The 23,594-nt window shown below is 39.1% G+C and overlaps 1 protein-coding gene across 2 annotated transcripts in view; it reads right to left on the reverse strand.

Moving 5' to 3' along the window:
• The window catches only part of LOC131136511 (ERC protein 2-like), a 122,361-nt gene that overhangs the window by 81,109 nt on the left and 17,658 nt on the right, over window positions 1-23,594 (reverse strand). For both annotated transcript variants that reach the window (XR_009131749.1, XM_058083417.1), the window contains 5 exons: window positions 18,759-18,926; window positions 10,455-10,592; window positions 7,110-7,298; window positions 3,127-3,174; window positions 1,337-1,530 (listed from right to left, as the gene is read on the reverse strand). Coding sequence is in view for 1 of the 2 variants with exons in the window: in XM_058083417.1 (XP_057939400.1) it covers window positions 1,337-1,530; window positions 3,127-3,174; window positions 7,110-7,298; window positions 10,455-10,592; window positions 18,759-18,926 (737 nt within the window). In the remaining variant the exon portion in view is untranslated. The remainder of the gene's footprint in view (window positions 1-1,336; window positions 1,531-3,126; window positions 3,175-7,109; window positions 7,299-10,454; window positions 10,593-18,758; window positions 18,927-23,594) is intronic.

Raw genomic sequence — 23,594 nt, forward strand, 5'->3', positions numbered from 1 at the left:
TATAATGGAATAAATCATATAATTTATTTCACAGTTCCACATATCCAAAAATTCCACTTTTAAAATTGGAGTCAACTTATTTTTTATGTTTTTTTTTCTGATTCTTAAGTTGATGAATTTCCTGTATAAGCATTGCTAGGTCCTTTTGTCATCCATGGCTGGTTATTTTTATTTTGATTCTTGGACTTTTTTCTCCAGGGTCAGTTCTTATCATCGAGGTTCAAGTATTTAAAAAGTGTTAAAATGCTGAATGGAGCATTAGCATCATTAGCATTCTCACTTTTGTTCTTCTGGATCCTTCTTGAAAGCGTTGACTCGATCCTCCGAACGTAGTCTTTGGACAGACTGATGATGTTTGAGCTGTTTTAATTTTCCATATTTCTCCAGATCCTTGATGTTTTTGACAACAACCTTGATCAAAATTTTGCGGTTGGCACTTCACGTAGTTATGGATCCTTCCATGGATAATTATTTTTATTTTGGTATGGATCAGATTACAATTGAGTGCATCAAATAATCAGTTCCCAGTTGAAAGCCTTGACTCGATCCTCCGAACGTAGTCTTTGGACAGTCTTTGCGACCGCGATCAGTCTTGTCTGATGTTTGAATGACGGTTGTAAATTGGGAACAATGGACAGATAGATCTTTTTCCAATTCCAGTTGTTTGTTTTGTAAAGAAAAACGTGTCCAATTGCAGATCTTCTGCAGGTAAACTGATGATGTTTCAATTTTCCATATTTCTCCAGATCCTTGATGTTTTTGGCAACAACCTTGATCAAAACTTTGCGGTAGGCACTTCACGCAGTTATGGATCCTTCCATGGTTTTACAAGACCAATGCGGTTCCTGTTCCTGCCATACAGTGTCTATGGATTGGATGTCAACATCGACCTCTTTCGATTGTGTAAAACCAACCACTTATTGTTCCGTCAATGTGACATCCCTGTTCCCAACTGCCCTGGAAGTCACAGTTTCCAATTTGGGAATTTTTGAACAAGGCTAAACAATCATGACACAATGTCAGTGGTGTGTTGTTAGCTAATGGTACACCCAAAAACAATTAAAGGACAACTAGTTGAATGATTAAAAATGTCCATAATTCACTGTATGTATTTCCCAAGTGGGATTACATCAGGAAAAAACACGGAACCAGGCTCAAGGGCAGAGAGGAAGAAACCGAGACAGTTTATATTGTGGATCAGCCATTTCTAAATAAAGCACCAAGGAATGAATCAAGAACATAAAACGAAGCGGTAACGTGGAAATACACAGCCGCCTGAGGACACCCAGGACGAGAACACACACTCGAGTGTCCGTGACGATTAGAACCAACTCACCTCTCAAGGTCGTTAATTCTCTTCTCTTTACACGACCTGTCCACCTCAACGTCTCTCAGCGCCCCCGTCAGCCTTTCCACCTCTGCTTGCGACTTCCCAGATTCCTCCCTGTAGCGAGCCACTTCCTGTTCCAGAAGCCTCAGTCGATCTGTGATGTCTGGACTCTTTCGCAATGTGCCCTCCGTGTTTTGGGCCTTGGGGACAGAGGTGAGTCCGAGATCAGTACTGAAGTCTATTTTGTCGAACGACAATGGTGACGACCGTGCAGCTGGACTGGAATACCACCGCCTCACTCTACTGCGTTTTTTCACAAATTAATAATCACTTTTTTATATAGTATGCATATAGTATGTAGTATTCTAGTCACTAGACATTAGTACTGTTACATTAATGAGACACCGCCTTACATTACATTACCTTAACTCGCAGCCACAGATGCAGAGTCTGACATGATATAGTGGGAAAAAAAGCTATGGTAATGGTAATGGTAATGGTAATGGTAATGGTAATGGTAATGGTTTTATTTCATTTGAACATGCATCAGATTACAATTGATTGCATCCCATAATCAGTTAACAGTTCCACATGTCCAAAAGGAGTAGGAAGAAGCAAAGCTTATTAAATCCTACCCCTCCATCTGGTACTTTTACAATCAGTAACTGTTACATTTGTTCACTTCCTGCTTTCCTAATATATATATATATATTTTTTTTTTGGCATGGATCAGATTACAATTGAGTGCATCAAATAATCAGTTCCCAGTTCTATACTCAGTGCTATACTCATTAAAATATGAAAACCTATAAATGTTTGGGCGGTTTTAGTTAAAGCAGACACTGTTATTTTCATCTGTGTGATTTTGACAAAGATCAGATCATATTTGACGGTGATTTTATGCAGAAATGTGAGAAATTCCAAATGGTAATGGTTTTATTTCATTTGAACATGCATCAGATTCCAATTGAATGCATCCCATAATCAGTTCCCAGTTCCACATGTCCGAAAGGAGTAGGAAGAAGCAAAGCTTATTAAATCCTACCCCTCCATCTGGTACTTTTACAATCAGTAACTGTTACATTTGTTCACTTCCTGCTTTCCCTAATACAATTTAAGTTTTTTTGTTGTTTCTTTTTTTAATAATGTACCTCATACCGAAATTACTGTTATTTAATCAGTGTTTGCAGTACTGGTGATATGGTATATTTAAAAAAAAAAAATAAACATTGAAGATGAACTAAAATGAGAAAGAATCAGTGTTTTTAAATAATTTGTTCACTTCCTGCTTTCCATAATACAGTTTAAGGTTTGTTAGGTTTTTTTTTTTGTTTTTTTTTGTTTTTTTTAATAATGTACCTCGTACGCTATCCTCCCATTCCATGTGGAAGTGGTATGTTTTTGGCTTCTTACTTTGTCCTTTTTCCCCAGTAAGTTTCCAACCCATTATTTATTTATAAGTTCATCGTAAATAGACGACCAAGTAGCTAGCTTGGTAGTTGAAGCATTGGCTGTCTTTTGTGTCACAATGTGGTGTAAACAAAGCTAGCAGTAGTGTCGGAGTGTACGTCTACAGTATGCATTCATGTCAAGCTGGCTGCTTCTGTACTGTATATCAATCTAGTGACAAATGTCCTAGTGAGAACTGACTTTTTTTTTAATGCCATGCATTCAAGAGATGGTGAGCATCCACTTCATTGCCGGTTGCTGGAATGCTGGAAAAACTCAATTCTCAAACTAATGACTGGTACTATATATACAGATATATGGAAACACAAGAGTGACATATATCTTACCATGGAGCTGACACTCATGACTGGTAGTACATCTACTTTGGCTGGAACCTACACAGAAAAGGAAAAAATGATGATTATTTTGTATATATTTAGACGAGAAGTGGCAATCAATACCACATTAGTTCTACATTAGACTGTGGTTCGGGTCTCAGTTTAAGTGAAACAGAATCAGTACTGTACTTTTTCATCTGCTGCTCATCAGCTTCCAAATTCACTGCTAATTTCTTGTGGTTTGTCTTTATTGTTGAGGCCTTGGGCCATCCTTCATGGAGCGTTTAGGGTTCGGTCATGAACAATGCTTCTTTTAGTTGGCTGTGATTTTACGACACCACGGAATGAGTCATTTTTGAGTCAAATATGAAATGATGTGATATGAATGATAATACATTAATACGGAAGTAGCAGAGTGCATAGCGATATTGTAAACACACATGAAGCGCTTTGGGAAAACCTTGCAATGCAAACTAACACGGTGTTCATAGCGTCAGACATGTGGTTGTTTTTTTTCCGTTGGAGTTAAAACAGCTGCTTGCTATTTGAGCACAAAATGTCGTAATTCTAAATTTGATCCAATTTTACTTAAGATTTATCAATACAACCCACGTATATTTTTAGACTTGTCCGCACCCTTAATCACTTCTTTTCATGCTCATTGTATTTGGTTCAGCGCTAGCTTTGACATGCAGTATTTCGTAAGGGTGTGTAAATGAGTTTTTCTTGCATCATACATTTATTCAGTAATTAAATAGAAGCCATGAACTAAAGGGGACTAGCCGTCAATCAAGTGGAATGGTTAAAAAAAAACCAAAAAAAAAAACCTCCACAACGCAACCCAACCTTTGACCAACAGAGCCAAGAAAGTAGAGTTGCCGCACCACGTTTTCCCGGCAAAACACGCAATGGTATCCAAAGTGTGGTACAGGTACCATTTTTGGAACATGGCTCATTGTAGAATTAATAAACAAAAGCCCAACAATGGTGGAAAAAATACAGCAAAAAGGCATATAACTAGTAAACGTAAAATGTTGACACTAATAACTAATAATTCATTTTCTACCGCTGTCTTCGGGCGCGAGGCGGGGTACACCCTGGACTGGTACAGGGCACATATAGACAAACAACCATTCACACTCACATTCATACCTATGGATAATTTAGAGTCGCTAATTAACCTAGCATGTTTTTGGAATGTGGGAGGAAACCGGAGTACCTGGAAAAAAAAACACGGGGAGAACATGCAAACTCCACAAAAAGATGGCCGAGGGTGGAATTGAACCCGCATCTCCAAGCTGTGAAGTCTGCGCGCTAACCACACGACCGCCGTGCAGCCTGCACTAATAACTTATAACTTATAAAACCAAATATATAGTGTGAAAAACTGTTTGATTTATTTTTTACTTACTTAAATGTTTCAGACTTTGAAATAAATGTAAATATTAGTCGATGAAAAAAAATATTTTTTTTAAATAAAACTTTTTATTCACTTCCTTCCTTGAACTACTGCAGGGATATAGGTGCGGAATAAATGGTTGATTGAGGTACAATCTTACAAGCAGCAATAGCCTTGCCTGGGAAGTCATTCTTGTGCAAAGTAATTATGTATGCACGTTTCCTTGCTAGTGCTAATTAGCAGAAGAATAAATATACCAAGTTCCAATGCTTAATCTCACTTAATCAGGGTGACAGAGTCAAGTCCTTGTCAATATTTTCATTTATGTTAAGCAGATAATCACTAACATGACGTCAGATGGTTATTTGTGACAGGGCTGAAATTCTGTGGAAATTTTTTTTTAGAGGGCGTTACATTCATTTAGCAAAAGAGGGACGTGGATGTGGTCCATTCATTCATTTTCTGTGCCTTTTTATTCGCTTCCTTGAACTGCTGTTATGTTTTTTTGTCTTTGAAAATTTTGTTTAGTTGCTGTCACGGCATGATATGTTTAGAGTTGATGACTGAGTCAAATAAATAAACATGAAAAGAATGTTTTTATTAGGTACTATCTGAAGACAAACTCTGGGAATACTTTAAAGAAATCTCTTTTTTTGTTTGTGCGTCATGCTTTTCCGTGGAAAGGTACAATTGTGATGAATTAAGATGGAACATTGGTAACATTAGTGGCCCGAATCCCAACGAGAACTCCTACCGGATAATAAATCCTAAAGTCTACCGGACGATAAAACTGTGAGCGGCACAGCAAGAAACACGCAGGAAACATCATGTTCTGTTGGAGAATTTGCAAGTTTACATAACAGGTCTGGCTGCCGCTGCGGACACCAAAGTATGCAATTATGGCAACGCATCTGTCGGAGTATAAATTTGCTGGCTGTAAAGAGTTATCGAGACGTTTTGTGGCGCTAAACTCAATAAGATATCATTTTACAGGAATGAGATGTGTGTATGCTTTTTATGACTATGAAAGAAAACATTCCCATAAATCCTGCTAGTGCAGCAATCTGTGTGGTGTGGGAGAGAAAAAGGGAATAAAAGGACTCTAATAGCGGGACAGAGTTTTGTTTTTGTTTTTTACTTATGTTTTTTCCACTTTTCTGACCTATAAATGTACTTCTAATGTTGTATTCTTGTGTTCGATGCCAAAGTTTCAGATAATGATGTGTGGGAATTGTATGCTATATTAAAAAAAGCAGAGCTGAAATGTATTTTTTTATGATATATTGCAATCATAACAGACTTGACATTTGGGCTTTGCAGCAGTGATACGGCGTGTCTGTTCTGATGTGGATACGAGTAAAATATTGATGCTTCAGACTCCCAATCTTCAAAGCGCGCAGCGCTTGTCTAAACACGCACATCTCCAAGCACATTTGTTATATTAGTTTTGGGATATTTGGCTTTCATATCTGACTTAGAAATGAATATAATAATAACCAAAAATTAAACAACACTGATAGTGATGCTTCATGTTATCTCCACCGACATCCGTTGTTTGAAATGCTCTCCTCAGGTGTTTTTGAGCATATAAATTATCATTATACATTATTTAAAAGAAAATAATAATAATAATAACCTTAAACTGTATTATGGAAAGCAGGAAGTGAACAAATGTAACATTTACTGATTGTAAAAGTACCAGATGGAGGGGTAGGATTTAATAAGCTTTGCTTCTTCCTACTCCTTTTGGACATGTGGAACTGGGAACTGATTATGGGATGCACTCAATTGTAATCTTACCATTACCAACCATTACCATTTGGAATTTCCCACATTTCTGCATAAAATCACCACCATCAAATGTGATCTGATCTTTGTCAAAAATCACACAGATGAAAAAACAGTATCTGCTTTAACTAAAACCGCCCAAACATTTATAGGGTTTCATATTTAAATGATGATAGCATGCAAACAATGACAAAAAGGGGGAGGAACATTTGATGGTGATTTTATGCAGAAATGTGAGAAATTCCAAAAAGGTTCAGATACTTTTTCATACCACCGTAAGCTTAAAATCTTGAAGTATTGAACATCACACCAAATAATTTATGAATAAATCAGGGTCCTGGAAGTCGTGGTTCGGATTGATGCCCGTGTACAAAGGTGAAATAAAACCATTACCGTTTGGAATTTCTCACATTTCTGCATAAAATCACCATCAAATGTGATCAGATATTTGTCAAAAATCACACAGATGAAAAAAATAGTGTCTGCTTTAACTAAAACCGCCCAAACATTTATAGGATTTCATATTTTAATGAGGATAGCATGCAAACAATGACAAAAGGGGAAGGAATTTGATGGTGATTTCATGCAGAAATGTGAGAAATTCCAAAAGTTTCAGATACCACTGTAAGCTTAAAATCACACCAAATAATTTATGGGTCCTTTATGGGTCCTGGAAGTCGTAGTTCGGATTGATGCCCGTGTACAAAGGTGAAATAAAACCATTACCATTACCATTAAAACCATTACCAGACATTTGTCAAGCACGCACACATTCCCAATTTTTGTAAACCCCCTCCATACAAACCTCTCCATCGGGTCTTGGGTTTTGGTTCAGGCTCGGGGTAGCAGGCTGGCCGGGGGACAGTTTCTGTGGTTGAATGGCCGAGAGCTTGTCCTTTAATTCCTGATTCTCCTTCCTCATCCGCTCCAGCTCCTCCAGCTGAACTCTGTCCACCCGTTCTTTCTGTTCTCGAAGGCTCTCAATCACTCGCTCCTAAGACAGTGGGGATTGGGTACGGGGTCATGACATGGTAAAAATCTGGTAAAGACCTTCAGCTATCATCTACTGACCATACTATCCCCCATTAAAGCTACCATAGACTCTTATACTTTTCAAAAGGCAAACTACTAATCATTGATGAATATTCCTCACCAGCCGCTTCCTGAATGGGCTCAACGGCATGATCCACAAAGGACAGCCAAGCTCATAAATACGAGTCTTAAAGAAGACCACCATAAACCAGAGACCACCATAAATCACAGAGATCAGAGCCAGACAGACTTAGAGACAGATTTATTGAAAATGGATCATTCGACACCGGAGATCGCTTCCTTATAATTCCACACCGACTCCTGATAAACCAAGTCGGAATGTTTATATCAGGGGTCTCAAACACGCGGCCCGCGGGCCAAATGTGGCCCGCAGGACACTAGTTTGAGGCCCCGGCCTTGATATGAAAGTTTAATGTTAGTGCGGCCCGCGCAAGTTTGATATGGATGCTGTATGGCAGGGGTCTCAAACACGCGGCCCACGGGCCAAATATGGCCCGCAGGACACTAGTTTGAGGCCCCCGCCTTGATATGAAAGTTTATGATATGGATGCTGTATGGTATCATGTACCCAGAAAAAATTATTACTTTTGATTAATGTTCATGTTAAAGGTTAAATAACTGTTAATAGTTATCCTCCCTATCCGTGTGGAAGTGGTAAGTTTTTGGCTATTTAAGTCGAAAGGAAATAACTTGAAGGCTACCGTTTAGGTGGCTAGCTCTCTAGTTTGCGAGTTAGCATGTGTCTCAAGACCCTGCAGTTGCGCAATATGTTGTAAATAAAAAGAGTATAAATGTGACTATAGTCGTGTTTTGTCATGTCTACAGGGCTCTAATAATGCTTTGTTCATTTTAATGTGAAAAAAATAATTTGTCTACCCACCAACTATATGTGGTTTCTTAAGTTTTTATTATATGCTGTTTTATTATTATTATTATTATTATATTTATTTATTACTGATTGATTGATTTTCTTTATTCTTGATTTGTTTATTTATTTTTCATCTTATTTTGTGCAGAAAAATAAAAACAGTGGAATGTTTTATCAGCGCTTTTATTGTAGAAAATCGGAATGTATATTTTTCTGTTTTTAATAAATGCATTTTTTTTTTTTTTTTTTGGAAAACCCGATGCGGCCCAGCCTTGGCCAGACCCTAGCTCCAGTGGCCCCCAGGTAAATTGAGTTTGAGACCCCTGGTTTATATCATAATTCTACCTATTCGCTAATCACACCGTGGTCATTGGCCTGAGTCCACGTCCACATTATGAGTGGGAGAAAATACAAAGCGTGGACTGAAGTGTTTACCAAGGTGTTGATTCAGGTGTTTATTTCGGAACACAGAACCACTCAGCAATGGGACTACATAATGGGGCGTCGCTACATGATTGGCAGCTTGAAACCCCTGAGTAAATTGGACAAATACACCCTCTAACTAGACCTGGCAGAGTCCATGCTCCGTAGCGGTCTTTGGAGAAGTAAGGCACAGAACGGAGACAAGGAAAAGCCACATGGCTAATACACTCTGGGTGTTTTCCCAATATTGCGGGCTATGTCAAAGATGTTTTGAGTTTTTCGGGGATGGGACCAGGATGTGAAAATAAAATGTTCCAGGATGAGGACAAAGTGAAACATGAAGCACACATCATTGTCAGAGAGGACACACCAGTCTCAAGAGTTCTGGGTTTTTGTGTGGGCACAATGCCGCATGCGGCATGATAATTAGAACCACACCGCAGCGACTAGCAACTGGCTCCCAGAGCAGGTTTGTGACAGGGTGTGTGATTAGCAACACACACAAACTCTTGTAAACACATTACACACAACTTTGTTGACCGCAAAGTCAAAAAAGCTTGCCAACGTTCTTCTCATCACAGCTGAGTCCGCGAGTGAGGAGGCAGCATCAGAAATGGCTTTGAGGTAAGCTAGCAGGGCTAGGCTAGGCTAGGCTAGGCCAATGCTTAATCTCGCTTAATCAGAATGACAGAGTCAAGTCTATGTCAATATTTTCATTTACGTTAACCAGATAATCACTAACATGATATCAGCTGGTCATTTGTGACAGGGCTGAAATTCTGTGGAAATTTTTTTTGGAAGGCGTTACATTCATTTAACAAAAGACGGACGTGGATGTGGTCCATCCATCCGTTTTCTATGCCGCTTATCCTCCTCACTAATGTATGCTGGAGTCTATCCCAGCTGACTTGAGCCAATAGCAAGGCACATATAGACAACATGGCGGCTACAGGTGCGGAATAAATGGTTGATTGGTGTACAATCTTACAATCTTGCAATAGCCTTGCCTGGGAAGTCATTTTAGTGCAAAGTAATTATGTATTCACAAGTTTCCTTGCTAGTGCTAATTAGCAGAAGAAGAAATATACCAAGTTCCAATGCTTAATCTCACTTAATCAGGGTGACAGAGTCAATATTGTCAATATTTTCATTTACGTTAACAAAATATTCACTAACATGATGTCAGCTGGTCATTTGTGACAGGGCTGAAATTCTGTGGAAATGTTTTTTGGAAGGTGTTACATTCATTTCACAAAAGACAGAGATGGATGTGGTCCATCCATCCGTTTTCTATGCCGCTTATCCTCCTCACTAATGTATGCTGGAGTCTATCCCAGCTGACTTGAGCCAATGGCAAGGCACATATAGACAAAAAAAATCATTCACACTTACATTCATACCTATGGAAAATTTGGATTCGCCAATGAACCTAACATTTTTTTGGAATGTGGGAGGAAAACGGAGTACCAGGAGAACACCCACGCATAATCGAACCCATCTCCTGACTGTGTGGCCTACTTGGTACCCACCTGGCCACCATGCGGCCCACTGATGTGGTACAATGTCTATAAATCACAAGGCATGTGTGCATAAATCAAAACAAGTCAACTAATTAAGCTTTACCAGTTTCCTTAAAAAAAAAAAAAGTATACCCCGATGAGTAAATATTTCCAGTCCATTAAAAGCCAACTGGTGGTCTACTGGTTTCAATTTGGAACTGTCTATGGACTAAATTTGACAAGAAGACAATATGCATATTAGGGACGCATACAGATACAGATAACTTTGCACAATATGTCCTCCTACCTTCTCAGACAGGGCCTCCTCCAGGGTGGCAAGTGCAGTGTCGGTGTTGCTGGAGTCGGTTTGAAGGCCTTGGACACGATCCCTCAACCCAGTCAGCTGTTTGTCCTTGTCCTTTAACTGTTCCAACAGGTTCTCAATCTGGCAAGAGACAAACAGAAAGAAAAAAAAAAAACAAGATGGAGCCCTTTAGGAACCAGCGATGGCTTTGCATTGAAATGAGAGCGAAAAACCGACACAAGCGATTATCATCAAATGTGTTCAAAACGAGAACATTCACGAAAATAAATGTGGAGAGGATAAGAGAATGAGATCAGTTACAGTAGTGGTTCCCAATTTTTTTTTTTTTGCAGCGCCCCATTTTGAAGATCAAATTATTTTCACCCCCCCCCCATGCACACATTTTTTTAATAAATAAAATCAACAAACATCACTCTAATAATCAGTGCAGTGGTCACTTACTTACTGTTGAAAAATTATCTTGGCGAGTTTCCACGGAAACGACAACTCACTTATAGTAATTCACTGCAAGGAGTATAGTTATAGTTATTATAACTATACTACTATAGTTAAGTAGTGTAGTGAATTCTTTATTTTTTATATATATATAAATACATGTACTGTCACAAAAAGCAGTTTTCCAACTGACTTGATATCAAGACCCAAACTAGCCAAAACAATCAGACAAAAAAAAAAAAAAAAACACCATCAGTGACAGATGCACGACCGTGCCCTCTGTCTTGAAGAACAATGCACTGTGTAGTTATGAAACAAGTTTAAGACACTGAAATTGCAGTTTTGAACACATGAGATTTGAGTCTGAAAATGACCGCTACATTTACATGCAGTCAATATTCCGGTTAAGGTCCATATCCCAGTTTCAAAAACATTCGGAATAACTAATTTACACAATTAGTGTAGCAATGCCGAGAAGGCCAGTTGGGTACGGTGGAAAGGTAGAGCTGGACTGCGGAATATTGGACTTGCGGAAGATATTGCCAAGGAGGGAGAAGGTCAATGGGGCGAGTGGTTAGCTTGGAGACCAGGGTTCAATTCCACCCTCGGCCATCTCTGTGTGGAGTTTGCATGTTTTCTCCGAGTACTCCGGTTTCCTCCCACATTCCAAAAACATGCTAGGTTAATTAGCCACTCCAAATTGTCCATAGGTATGAATGTGAGTGTGAATGGTTGTTTGTCTATATGTGCCCTGTGATTGGCTGGCGACCAGTCCAGGGTGAACCCCGCTTCTCGCCCGAAGACAGCTGGGATAGGCTCCAGCACCCCCCGCGACCCTCGTGAGGATAAGCGGTAGAAAATGAATGAATGAGAAGGTCAACAATGAAGAGAAGGGGCCCCAGGATAGAGCCTTGAGGCACGCCCACAGTGACAGGAGAGAGGTCGAGACGTAAACGAGTGTGGACTGTAAGATGTGGGTGAAAGCAGTCGACGAGCGTGTGGAGATGCGGAGATCCGAAGTAAGGACGACAGGTAGGAGTCAACAAAGAATGTGGGGATTGGATCAAGCTGAAAGGTGGAGGACTTGGACTCCAGTAACCTTTGTCTTTTTATATTCTTCTCATTTCTGACTTTGTATTCGAACATCAGCATCTTTTTTCGACTATTTTTTCTTGACTATTTCGACTACCTGTTATGACTGAAAACCGTCCTAAAACATTGAATGGTCTTGGCCAGGATGTTCTAATATCCACAACCATCTTGATGGAGAGACACATCCTCAGAGACTTATTTGCCATGACTCTTGTGATATATTAAACTTGCAATGACAAGAATGACAATGTGTGTGAGCGAAAAAAAAACATATTTAACACATTTTATTTTTTCTCTTAAGTGGTTTAGACATTAATGGCTATGTGTTGAATTATTTTGGGGGAACAGTAAATTTCACCACACAGGACATTGGCAATCCTACAACTAGTTTGCTAATTCATTATTTTATCATACAGTTTCTAATATTTACAAAATCATTGTACAGTATATAATATATACAGTAAACCTCGGATATATCGGATTCAATTGTTCCCACTGGTTTTGTCCGATATAAGCGAAATCCGTTATATGCGTATACCGGAAAATGTCCGTTTTACGCATATATCGGATTTATATCCGGTATATGCGTAAATGGGATTTTATCCGTTATAAAAAGGCACTTCCTTGACTATGTTTCCAATGTACCTGGACGCGCAGGCAACGCTGCAAACGCTGCAAATGACGTCGTATAGCGGCCTGTCACGATTCGGCGAATCGGAGCGCCACGATGCGGCCATCCGATATATGCGAGGGAAATTTCATGGAAATGCATTGGAACGGGACTGGAGATTTTGTCCGAAATAGGCGAAATCCGTTATAAAAAATCCGATATATGCAATGAATTTTTATTGGAAATGCATTACAGAAAAATCGGTTCTTTTTTATCTGGCCGTTGTGAGGGAATCTCCGATATATCCGAGTCCGATATATCCGAGGTTTACTGTAGCATGATTTGACCGATTCAGCCCACTTGGAAGTAGATTTTCCTTTGAGCTAAAATGAGTTTGACACCCCTTGGATTACTTAATTAATTGAAACAACAAGCTTCAGAAGAATGAATGCATCCATTTTTGACTATGATTAGACCTCGGGTTTAATATAATGAGAGAAAAAGCTGCTGAAAAGTGTTTCTGGGAAAAAAAAAAAAAAAAAAAACAGCCATATTTTTTTTGTAGGAGAACCACAAACTCAGTTGACCCATCTGTCTTTCATCCAAAAGAAAGAACAAGAACTCGGTGGCCTCCAAAAGAATCTTTGTGACCACCGTAGCATTCCGATTGTTTGTACTGTATTTCTGAAAGTATTTTAAACCAATACTCAATACTCTCTAGTTTTCAGTCATTATTATGAAAATGTGACGGTGTGAATGCTGCGAAAACCCAACGACGCCAACATCGACATGTTGTAAGCGTAGCCTCAGTCACCAGGGAACATAATGTAGTAACACAGTGTGTACTTCCCCTTGAGAAATGTAGGTCACAGTGAAACATGCAGACTTTATGAAAGACCACGGAATGGAAGTATAGCCTTGGCACAAGCTGCCATTCAAAGCAAAGCACACACGCATTATAATTAAGACTCGAACTATGCGCATGTTCTGGTTCTTAGTATGTTTCGGAGTCCCATCTCTAACTAGTTCAACTTCTCACATTAAACGCATACTTCCTCCGTTCTTGGTTTCGTTTTTGTGGCTTTTCAAAGCAAAGCGCAGTTCAATCGTGGGGGGGGGGGCGTCGACTTTTAGTATACATGGCCTCCATTTAACCCCCATTCTATCTGTAGTACATTTCACTTCTCATCTACTTCTGGAGAGGGAACTAAGTGTTCAGAGGATAGTGGAGATGTTGTGTTCAATGATGCACTCTAGTGGTCAATTACTGCAACAAGCAAGTATTCAGTGATACTTAAAGGAAACACTAGTGGATAGTGCAGGTGCATGCATATATGCTAGCAATGTTTATATTATTTGCATATGTTTTGTTTTAAGTTCATTTGAGTATGAATGTGTCATCTTTCATACATAGATTAAGTAGATTTTATCATCCAGAATAACAACACAGGAAGAGCGAGGAAAAGAAGGGAGGTCCAAAGCATATTTCAGTAAGTATAATAAGAAGGGATCGTTACTGTTATTATTTTTTTTTACTTTTTTTTTTTTTTTTTAAACCACAAACCAGTTGTAGCGGATGTAAATCATGGGTGCAAGCAATTACAGATTACAGGTCTTGCTCAAGGATGTCTAGCCAACAAACCCACGGATCATCAAACCAGAAACATTCAGTCACCAGGCGGTCCTCAGCTTGCAGTAATACTACATGGCTGCTGTGTAAATAGCAAATATGGTGCGTAAATATTAAATATTGCTGGACGTGTTATGATCAGGAAAATTTTGACAAACATGACGTGTGTGTTTTAGCTAAGTTGAACCACGTTTACGTTTATCTGAAGCCACACCTTAGCTGTAGAATGCGATAGTAATTACTGTGTAATTACCCAGATGTTTGATTTTTATTCCCATTTTTCCTTTTTGTTTGGACCGAGAAACTAATCTTATCCACTGGGGGTTACGTACAGCAGCTGCAGTTTGTCAACTTAGTGTTTTAGCATATTTGCTACGACAGGTCCAATGCTGTAATATAGTTAAAAATACGGCAAAGCTCAAATTATGACCCATTTTTATGCAATTGTATTTTTTTTTTTGTAATAATCAGTATACACTCAGACATGCATTCTTCATTGGCGGACTGAAATGCAGGTGTTGTGGTCAGGCAGAAGACGGACTCGAACAGCTGCAACCCGACATTGGGTTTGTCCTGAGTGATAAATAGCCTGACTCCAATCAGTCGGCCTCGGGCCCTTAACATTAACTCCGTGTGATTGCTGATAGGAGCAGCGGAGGGTCCATGAGAAGCCTTTTTTTTACCGGACCCTCTCGAGCTCTGATGGTCTTATCTGCAGCCATGTGTCTGGGCTGTGATTGGTCAGATGGAATGCATTAGGATGAAAGACATTGGTGGCCTCATCACAGCGCCGGGAATGCATGTGTACAGTTCAGACTTATCTCGGAGAATCCGAGAAACGCAGTTGATACGCACACTCAATCACTTAGCTTGGAATATTTCCAGGGCAGCCCGCAGCGCGCCCCCACTCTGCGTACCCCCCGGGGCCCGTGTGCACTGCAACACGTTCACCGATGCAGCAATTTTGGCTGTTTCTTGAAACGTGTTTCAAATATCAAAGCTGGAGATTGAGTGCTGCCTGATGCTTACCAGAGCTGTCTGATGCGTACAAATTCAGATCAATAGGTTCTACTCCAGTTACTACAAGCAAACGCAAGCTGGATCATGTACTTCCTCTTTGATTTTTTTTTTTTAAATATACCATATCACCAGTACTGCAAACATTGATTAAATGACAGTAATTTCGGTACGAGGTACATTATTTAAAAAAAAAAACAAAAAAAACAAAAAAAAAACCTTAAACTGTATTATGGAAAGCAGGAAGTGAACAAATGTAACAGCTACTCACCAGTACTGCAAACACTGATTAAATGACAGTAATTTCAGTACAAGGTACATTATTTAAAAAAAAAAAACAAAAAAAAACCTTAAACTGTATTATGGAAAGCAGGAAGTGAACAATGTAAGTTACTCGCCAGTACTGCAAACACTGATTAAATGACAGTAATTTCGGTACGAGGTACATTATTTAAAAAAAATAAAAAAAATTAAAAAAAAAACCTTAAACTGTATTATGGAAAGCAGGAAGTGAACAAATGTAACAGTTACTCACCAGTACTGCAAACACTGATTAAATGACAGTAATTTCGGTACGAGGTACATTATTTAAAATCAAAAAACAAAAAAAAACCTTAAACTGTATTATGGAAAGCAGGAAGTGAACAAATGTAACAGTTACTCACCAGTTCTGCAAACACTGATTAAATGACAGTAATTTCGGTATGAGGTACATTATTCAAAACAAACAAACAAAAAAAACCTTAAACTGTATTATGGAAAGCAGGAAGTGAACAAATGTAACAGTTACTCACCAATACTGCAAACACTGATTAAATCACAGTAATTTCGGTACGAGGTACATTATTTAAAAAAAAAAAAAAAAAACCCTTAAACTGTATTATAGAAAGCAGGAAGTGAACAAATGTAACAGTTACTGATTGTAAAAGTACCAGATGGAGGGGTAGGATTTAATAAGCTTTGCTTCTTCCTACTCCTTTTGGACATGTGGACCTGGGAACTGATTATGGGATGCACTCAATTGGAATCTGATGCATGTTCAAATGAAATAAAACAGATTTAGTAGAGATACTCAATTGTTTTAGGCCACCAAAAAAATAATAATAAAATGAAAAAATGAACAAATGTAAGAGTTACTGCTTGTAAAAGTACCAGATGGAGGGGTAGGATTTTATCTCTGTTACTCCATCTAGGCCAGAGCTAGCGATGACACATTTCTCCACGCACCAAAATGGAGATGCACTCCCCTGAGATAGTCAAGGGGGACCTGTTTGACACGACCAGAATCAACAGAGATGCTTGTGTCCAGGGCATCCCTCTATAGAGCCGCCACACATATGTCCAGTGCAGCCGAGGCAGACGTAACCGAAGCTGCCCGTCTGCGGTTGCCATAGGGAGGCAACCCGATAGGGGATACTATACTTCCAACGCACAAAGCTCGGGCTTTTTAAAAGCATGAATATGGATTGAGACGACCACAATGTTTGAACATGAATAACACATGTACGCCAAAAACCGCACCACAACCGTCTCTGCACCGTGTTGCCTCTCACAAACCCTACCTCCCTGGCGAAAAATCAACCAAAAAAATGAAAAATAAATAAATAAATGCATGATTATGCATTGGTCACGGTGCTACAGACGAAGGGGTTTGAACAGAGCTCCCACTGTTCTGCGTTGTCATACGGGAAAAGCAGAAAAATGGCTTCTTCGTTGAACAGGCGGTTACTCAACTCTTGGTTAAATTCAGATTGGAAGTATGAGGAACAGTGACATCACGGCACCACGCTATAAGTCATGGTGGCTGTCCAAGGGGAGGCCCAAAGGAAATACTGGTAATTGTCTACGGTACATACAAGTATTACTTCTTCTATTAACAATCAAGTCGCTTGCGACCAATCAAAAGAACCTTAAAGTCTCATAGACAAGTTATAAAAATAGACTGGTAAAGTCGAACTAATGACTAAAAGGTAACTGGTATGATTTAGTACAAAACAATCATGCAAACTGACACATTTTAGGGTCTGGGTGAGACTGGGCCGCATCAGGTTTTCCAAAAAAAAAAAAAAAAACGCATTTATTAAAAACAGAAAAATGAATAAACTTTGCTTTTGTTCCGATTTTCTACAAGAAAAATTCTGATAAAGCATTCCACTGTTCTCAAATATCTTAATTTTTATTTTTCTACACAAAATAAGATGAAAAATAAATAAACAAATCAAGAATAAAGAAAATCAATCAGTAATAAATAAATATAATAATAATAATAAAACACCAAATAATAAAAACTTAAGAAACCACATATAGTTGGTGGGTAGACAAATTATTTTTTTTCAGATTAAAATGAACAAAGCATTATTAGAGCCCTGTAGACATGACAAAACACGACTATAGTCACATTTATACTCTTTTTATTTACAACATATTGCGCAACTGCAGCGTCTTGAGATACATGCTAACTCTAAACTAGAGAGCTAGCGACCTAAACGGTAGCCTTCAAGTTATTTCCTTTCAACTTAAATAGCCAAAAACTTACCACTTCCACGCGGATAGGGAGGATAACTATTAACAGTTATTTAACCTTTAACATGAACATGAATCAAACGTAATTATTTTTTTCTGGGTACATGATACCATACAGCATCCATATCAAACTTGCGCGGGCCGCACTGACATTAAACTTTCATATCAAGGCGGGGGCCTCAAACTTGTGTCCTGTGGGCCACTTTTGGCCCGTGGGCCGCATGTTTGAGACCCCTGTTTTAGAGGTTAAAGACCTGTAACAGAAAAATTCAGTGGCAATTTTCCATCTCTTCCGCTCATCTTGTATTTTTCACATCATGAAAAATGTCGATAAATATTTAAATATTTAATATCTTATATTATATATAATATTTTAATATCTATTGCTCCCTTATCGTTGGACAAGATCTAGCATAAGTGTTTGATGAAAAGTCAAAATAATTTATATGTATAAACCTGTTTGTTTCGGCGGCACGGCGGTTGAGTGGTTAGCGCACAGACCTCACAGCTAGGAGACCAAGGTTCAATTCCACCCTCTGCAATCTCTGTGTGGAGTTTGCATGTTCTCCCCGTGCATGCGTGGGTTTTCTCCGGGTACTCCGGTTTCCTCCCACATTCCAAAAACATGCTAGGTTAATTGGCGACTTTTAGGTATGAATGTGAGTGTGAATGGTTGTTTGTCTATATGTGTCCTGTGATTGGCTGGCCACCAGTCCAGGGTGTACCCCGCCTCTCGCCCGAAGACAGCTGGGATAGGCTCCAGCACCCCCCGCGACCCTCGTAAGGGAAAAGCGGTAGAAAATGAATGAATGAGGAATATTTTGTGACTGATGCTCAAATGAGTGACCGATGTTCAAACCGCAACGTATCGGGACGACTATAGATAAATAAAAAAATGCAGATATGAGCTGTGAGAGATAAAAATAAAAAGATACACGACTCTTTAGTCTGCACGTGGGTGCCAAGTGGGTGTACATACCTTCTTCTGAAGGACATTGACCTTCCTCTCCTTGACATCCAACATGTCCTTCATGTCTCTGATTTCTCCGGTTAGGGTGCTTTTTTCATCAGTCAGGTCCTGAAGCTGCTTGTTCTTCTTGGACAGGAACTGCTCTTTTTCCTCTAATCGCACTCGCAGGGCATCGACCTTAAAGACACAAAACACCGAGTTAACTCGGTTTAGTCCAGCAGACATAAGGATTAATCATGATTAATTGTGTAAGCAAAGCCGTTTTCAGGCAGTGTTCTATTGCCTACTTGATAGAGGTAGTTTAAAATACAGACAAAAATACTACAAAACAGTATTAGAATCAATATATCTATATACTTTTTTTTTACTTTATGTGTCATACGAAGTTTTACTTGTTAATTTTTCAAAGTGGTATAAGTTGAGCTTTGAACCACTGTACGCTAGTCAACTAAAAGTGTGTGTGAGCGTGTCAAGTATGATGATGTCCAGAGCTGCCAAACATCTGTCTGCACACTCTACACTCACACATTAAAGTCTGTTGGCTGTATATCAGTCTTTACTGCCTGCAGTGAGGAGCCCCACACAAACACATAAAACCTTCCACTGGATGTCAGGAGTATTATGTGTATCTCTTTTCTGAAGCTCGGCATCTAATGGCATTACCAGCGTGTTTGCTAGTAGGGGTAATTTGAGTATAAACCCCAAAACATGGCTTTTTCAAGATCATCTCTTGTTTATTGCATTTAAATAGGCTGCCACTGCTTCAAACATGATGCGGAACTATCAGTTAGCTTCCAATTTGTTTATTCCAAACTTAAAAAAAAAGGGTTTCAAACAGAGTGGTTAAGAAGGACAAAATTCAAAGCCAAAAACATACCACTTCCACACATAATTGGAGGAGAGTTTTTTTTCCAGACATGCCATAGCATGCGGTGTGAAGGTAATGCAATATAATGTCATGTCTTATCAATTTTAACATTACCGACGTCTTGTAACCAGAATACTACATATTGACTTTCAATATGTAGTTTCTAAAATCACAAATACTTCAACTTGCTGATCTAGTTATTCTTCAAACCCATTATGTCAATGGATGCTCATATCGCCTTGTACTTCGGTACATGACAAAAAAAAAACCTAAAAATTTTAAAAAACTACAAAAAAATTATAAAAATGTATAAAAATTGATTAAATAAATAAATAAAATTTGCTAAATACAAGGATGAAGAGTCTTGAACCAGTCATGATGTGCTATATATATCACTATATTGACACTTACTATGGTACCCATTATGGCATTGGATGCTCATATCACCGAGTACTTCGGTACGAGGTACATTATTTTAAAAAAAAATTAAAAAAACCTTAAACTGTATTATGGAAAGCAGGAAGTGAACAAATGTAACAGTTACTGATTGTAAAAGTACCAGATGGAGGGGTAGGATTTAATAAGCTTTGCTTCTTCCTACTCCTTTCGGACATGTGGAACTGGGAACTGATTATGGGATGCACTCAATTGTAATCTGATCTATACCAAAATGAAAAATAATAATAACAATAATAATAATAAAAATTTAAAAAAAAATTAATAAAAAAAAAACTTAAATTATATTAGGAAAGCAGGAAGTGAACAAATGTAACAGTTACTTATTGTAAAAGTACCACTCATGTAAAATCACTGATTGGGACCTAAACCCACATCAGCTGCAATAAAGTTGGGTTAGTAAAGATGTATTATCGGTAGAAGAATATGATTTCTTAATCTTGTAATACAGACTAATACAAACTTTCTTTTGCAAAATGAAAAGCAGTCTTTTTGCGGGCACGCAAAAGTGTACGTTTCTGGGTGTGGAGATCAAGAGTGCACCTCACAGGCTCCAGGAACACAGTGCTCTTCTCACAAGAGGCATTAGAAGCAGGCCAAGACCCTCCCGTGTAAGACGGTGCAGCATGTCTTATATTGCTCGTCTGGCAGACAACCAGAGTCTAAAACTGAGTTGAGTTCTGTCCTCCCTTTGCTGCTTTAACACACACGCATTACACTCACAGAAAACCGGGTGACACCACTAATCCTTGCACCTTTGGTATGTTAGAGCGCTCACATCAATGCGTGCTGAAGTTCAGGTTTTTGCAACATGAGTGCAAAGAGACCCCCTGCCCCTCAATTCCACCTGGTAAAGAGCAATTTAGCAAGAATGTAGTAGAAAGTCTGAAGAGGAAATCCCCACTCTCACCTGCACCGGGCCCACTAAGCTGGGATAGTACAATAAGAACACACTCTAAAAGCATCGACCACTGCCAGAAAAAAAAAAAAACTCAAATGGACGGATGAAAGAAACCTAAAGTTCTATATGGCTTAAAACATGGAGAATTCCCATCAAATATGCACCATTTGTCCCTGAAATTTTATTGTGTTAATCCTGGGTTACTTCATGAGAAAAAAAAGTGACTGATGCACAGTTGTGCTCGCTGTCCTGTTAAAAATTTTGTGCATTTTATGAAACAAGTTTAAGATTGCAAGGTGCATACTACAACGTATTTAGAGGGGAGTAATATTTTATGCCAACCATGAATGCAGAATGCTTGATGCCACTGTTGTGCGGCAGGTCCGTACAGCGTGTTACAGAACAAGTTTACAAAGTAACTTTAGAATAAACCAAAATAGAGAGAAGCTCTCAAAAGCACTGCGTTCAGTACTGCAAGCAATTTTTGAACTGACTTCATATCACCAGTCAAACCACCAGAAAGGAGCAAGTACAGCAAAACAGTGACTGATGTACGATTGTGCCCGTTCACCGTGTCATTATGAAACAAGTTTAAGATTGCAAGGTGCATACTCCAACGTATTTAGAGGGGAGTAATATTTTATACCAACCATGAATGCAGAATGCTTGATGCCGCCTTTGTGCGGCAGGTCCGTACAGCGTGTTACAGAACAAGTTTACAAAGTAACTTTAGAAATAAACCAAAATAGAGACAAGCTCTTAAAAGCACCGTGTTCAGTACGTGCAAGTACAGCAAAACATTGACTGATGTATGATTGTGCCCGTTCACCGTGTAGTAATGAAAGAAGTCAATGCATGTTATATGTATTGAGTTGTTGAGTGTCAGATGCACACGGCGCAACCGTGCATCAAGTAACTTTAGATAAAAAACAAAATAGTTGGTTCATCAAAACTATCAGGTGCACAATGTATCGGGAGGTGAACGGAGCCAAAGATAACATATGGCACCATAGCATGACTTTATGTGCACCACATTATGGAATGTATATGATCAAATAAGCCAACGTTACTTGCTGGCTACGGACTAACTGCTGTTCATTTTCAATACACCCAGGCCGTCATTCAAGCCAGAACCGCCACAGGCTGCAGCTCTAATGTGAACTACAGAATCATCCCGCAAAAAGTCTCCCAATACACTTTGAAAAGGACTTCCCTCCCTCAGGCTCAAACCAACCTTCAAGGATAGCTCTAAATGTGTATCCTGGACGCTGGAAGCAAAGTGAAACAGAGACTCAAAAAAAAAAACATCTCTGTCTCTCATTTCATCATAAAGTTTATGTTTTTTTTTCTGGCAGCAGAAGATAAAAAACACAAAAAAGGGTCCACATGAGTCAATCACATACAAGACGAATAAGTAGAGACAATGGGAAGACCGTGGAAGACCAAATCTGGTGGACACATACAAAGTCACTGTGACATTCCCATGAGTATACTCATTGTGGGAATCTAGATGAGCCAAAAAACATTCCTGATGCACCACAAATTTCTTGATGTAAATCTTTAATCCTTTCTGACCTTCAAATGGGTTTAAAAATACACACCGCAATATCTACAATGTATATACAATTAACAAAGTCAACACACCCAACCAACTACAATATCAGGGTTTGGTGATATCAGTGATAAAACATTGCCATTCTAATATGAAAATATGCCTATTCAAATAAACAAGAATCTATTACAGGAATAAAAACAAGTTGAAGAAAAAAAAAATGTGGTTGCATAACCCACCAGATTAAAACTGATTCAGGTCTGCGTTCTGGTTATCCAAGTGAATTCATTGTTTTGTTGATCGGACGCAGACTTTGAGTTTTTGGTATGTCTCGTTTCTCGAGTTCATCACAGTCCCATCCTCAAATACAAGCTGTTTATGTTCTATACTGCTTATGCACATTAGGGTCATCGGAACCGGAGTCTCTCAGGTGAGAGTCTGTGTAGACCCTAAACTGGTCGCCAGTCAATCCCAAGATGCTTTAACTCATTGACTGTCAGACATTTTCAGAATTCTGAGTTTTTGGGGCATTTTTGCTGAACTTTTAATATCCAGAAAATATTGACTTTCAGGACTACAAAAACATTGAAGCACTCAGAAGTAGGTTTGTTTGGTAAGGTAGCTCGCCATCATGTATGTTGTCAACAGGTGTGTGGAATGTCATCGGAAGTTTGGAATGTCACAAAAAGTTTCATTCATTCATTTTCTACCGCTTTTCCTCACGAGGGTCGCGGGGGTGCTGGAGCCTATCCCAGCTGTCTTCGGGCGTAAGGCGGGGTACACCCTGGACTGGTCGCCAGCCAATCACAGGGCACATATAGACAAACAACCATTCACACTCACATTCATACCTATGGACAATTTGGAGTCGCCAATTAACCTAGCATGTTTTTGGAATGTGGGAGGAAACCGGAGTACCTGGAGAAAACCCACGCATGCACGGGGAGAACATGCAAACTCCACACAGAGATGCCCGAGGGTGGGATTGAACCCTGGTCTCCTAGCTGTGAGGTCTGCGCACTAACCCCTAGACCACCGTGCCGCCCACAAAAAGTTTCAGTGGGGGAA

Source organism: Doryrhamphus excisus, chromosome 10 (genome assembly GCF_030265055.1).
Source record: "Doryrhamphus excisus isolate RoL2022-K1 chromosome 10, RoL_Dexc_1.0, whole genome shotgun sequence".
Lineage (NCBI taxonomy): Eukaryota > Metazoa > Chordata > Actinopteri > Syngnathiformes > Syngnathidae > Doryrhamphus > Doryrhamphus excisus.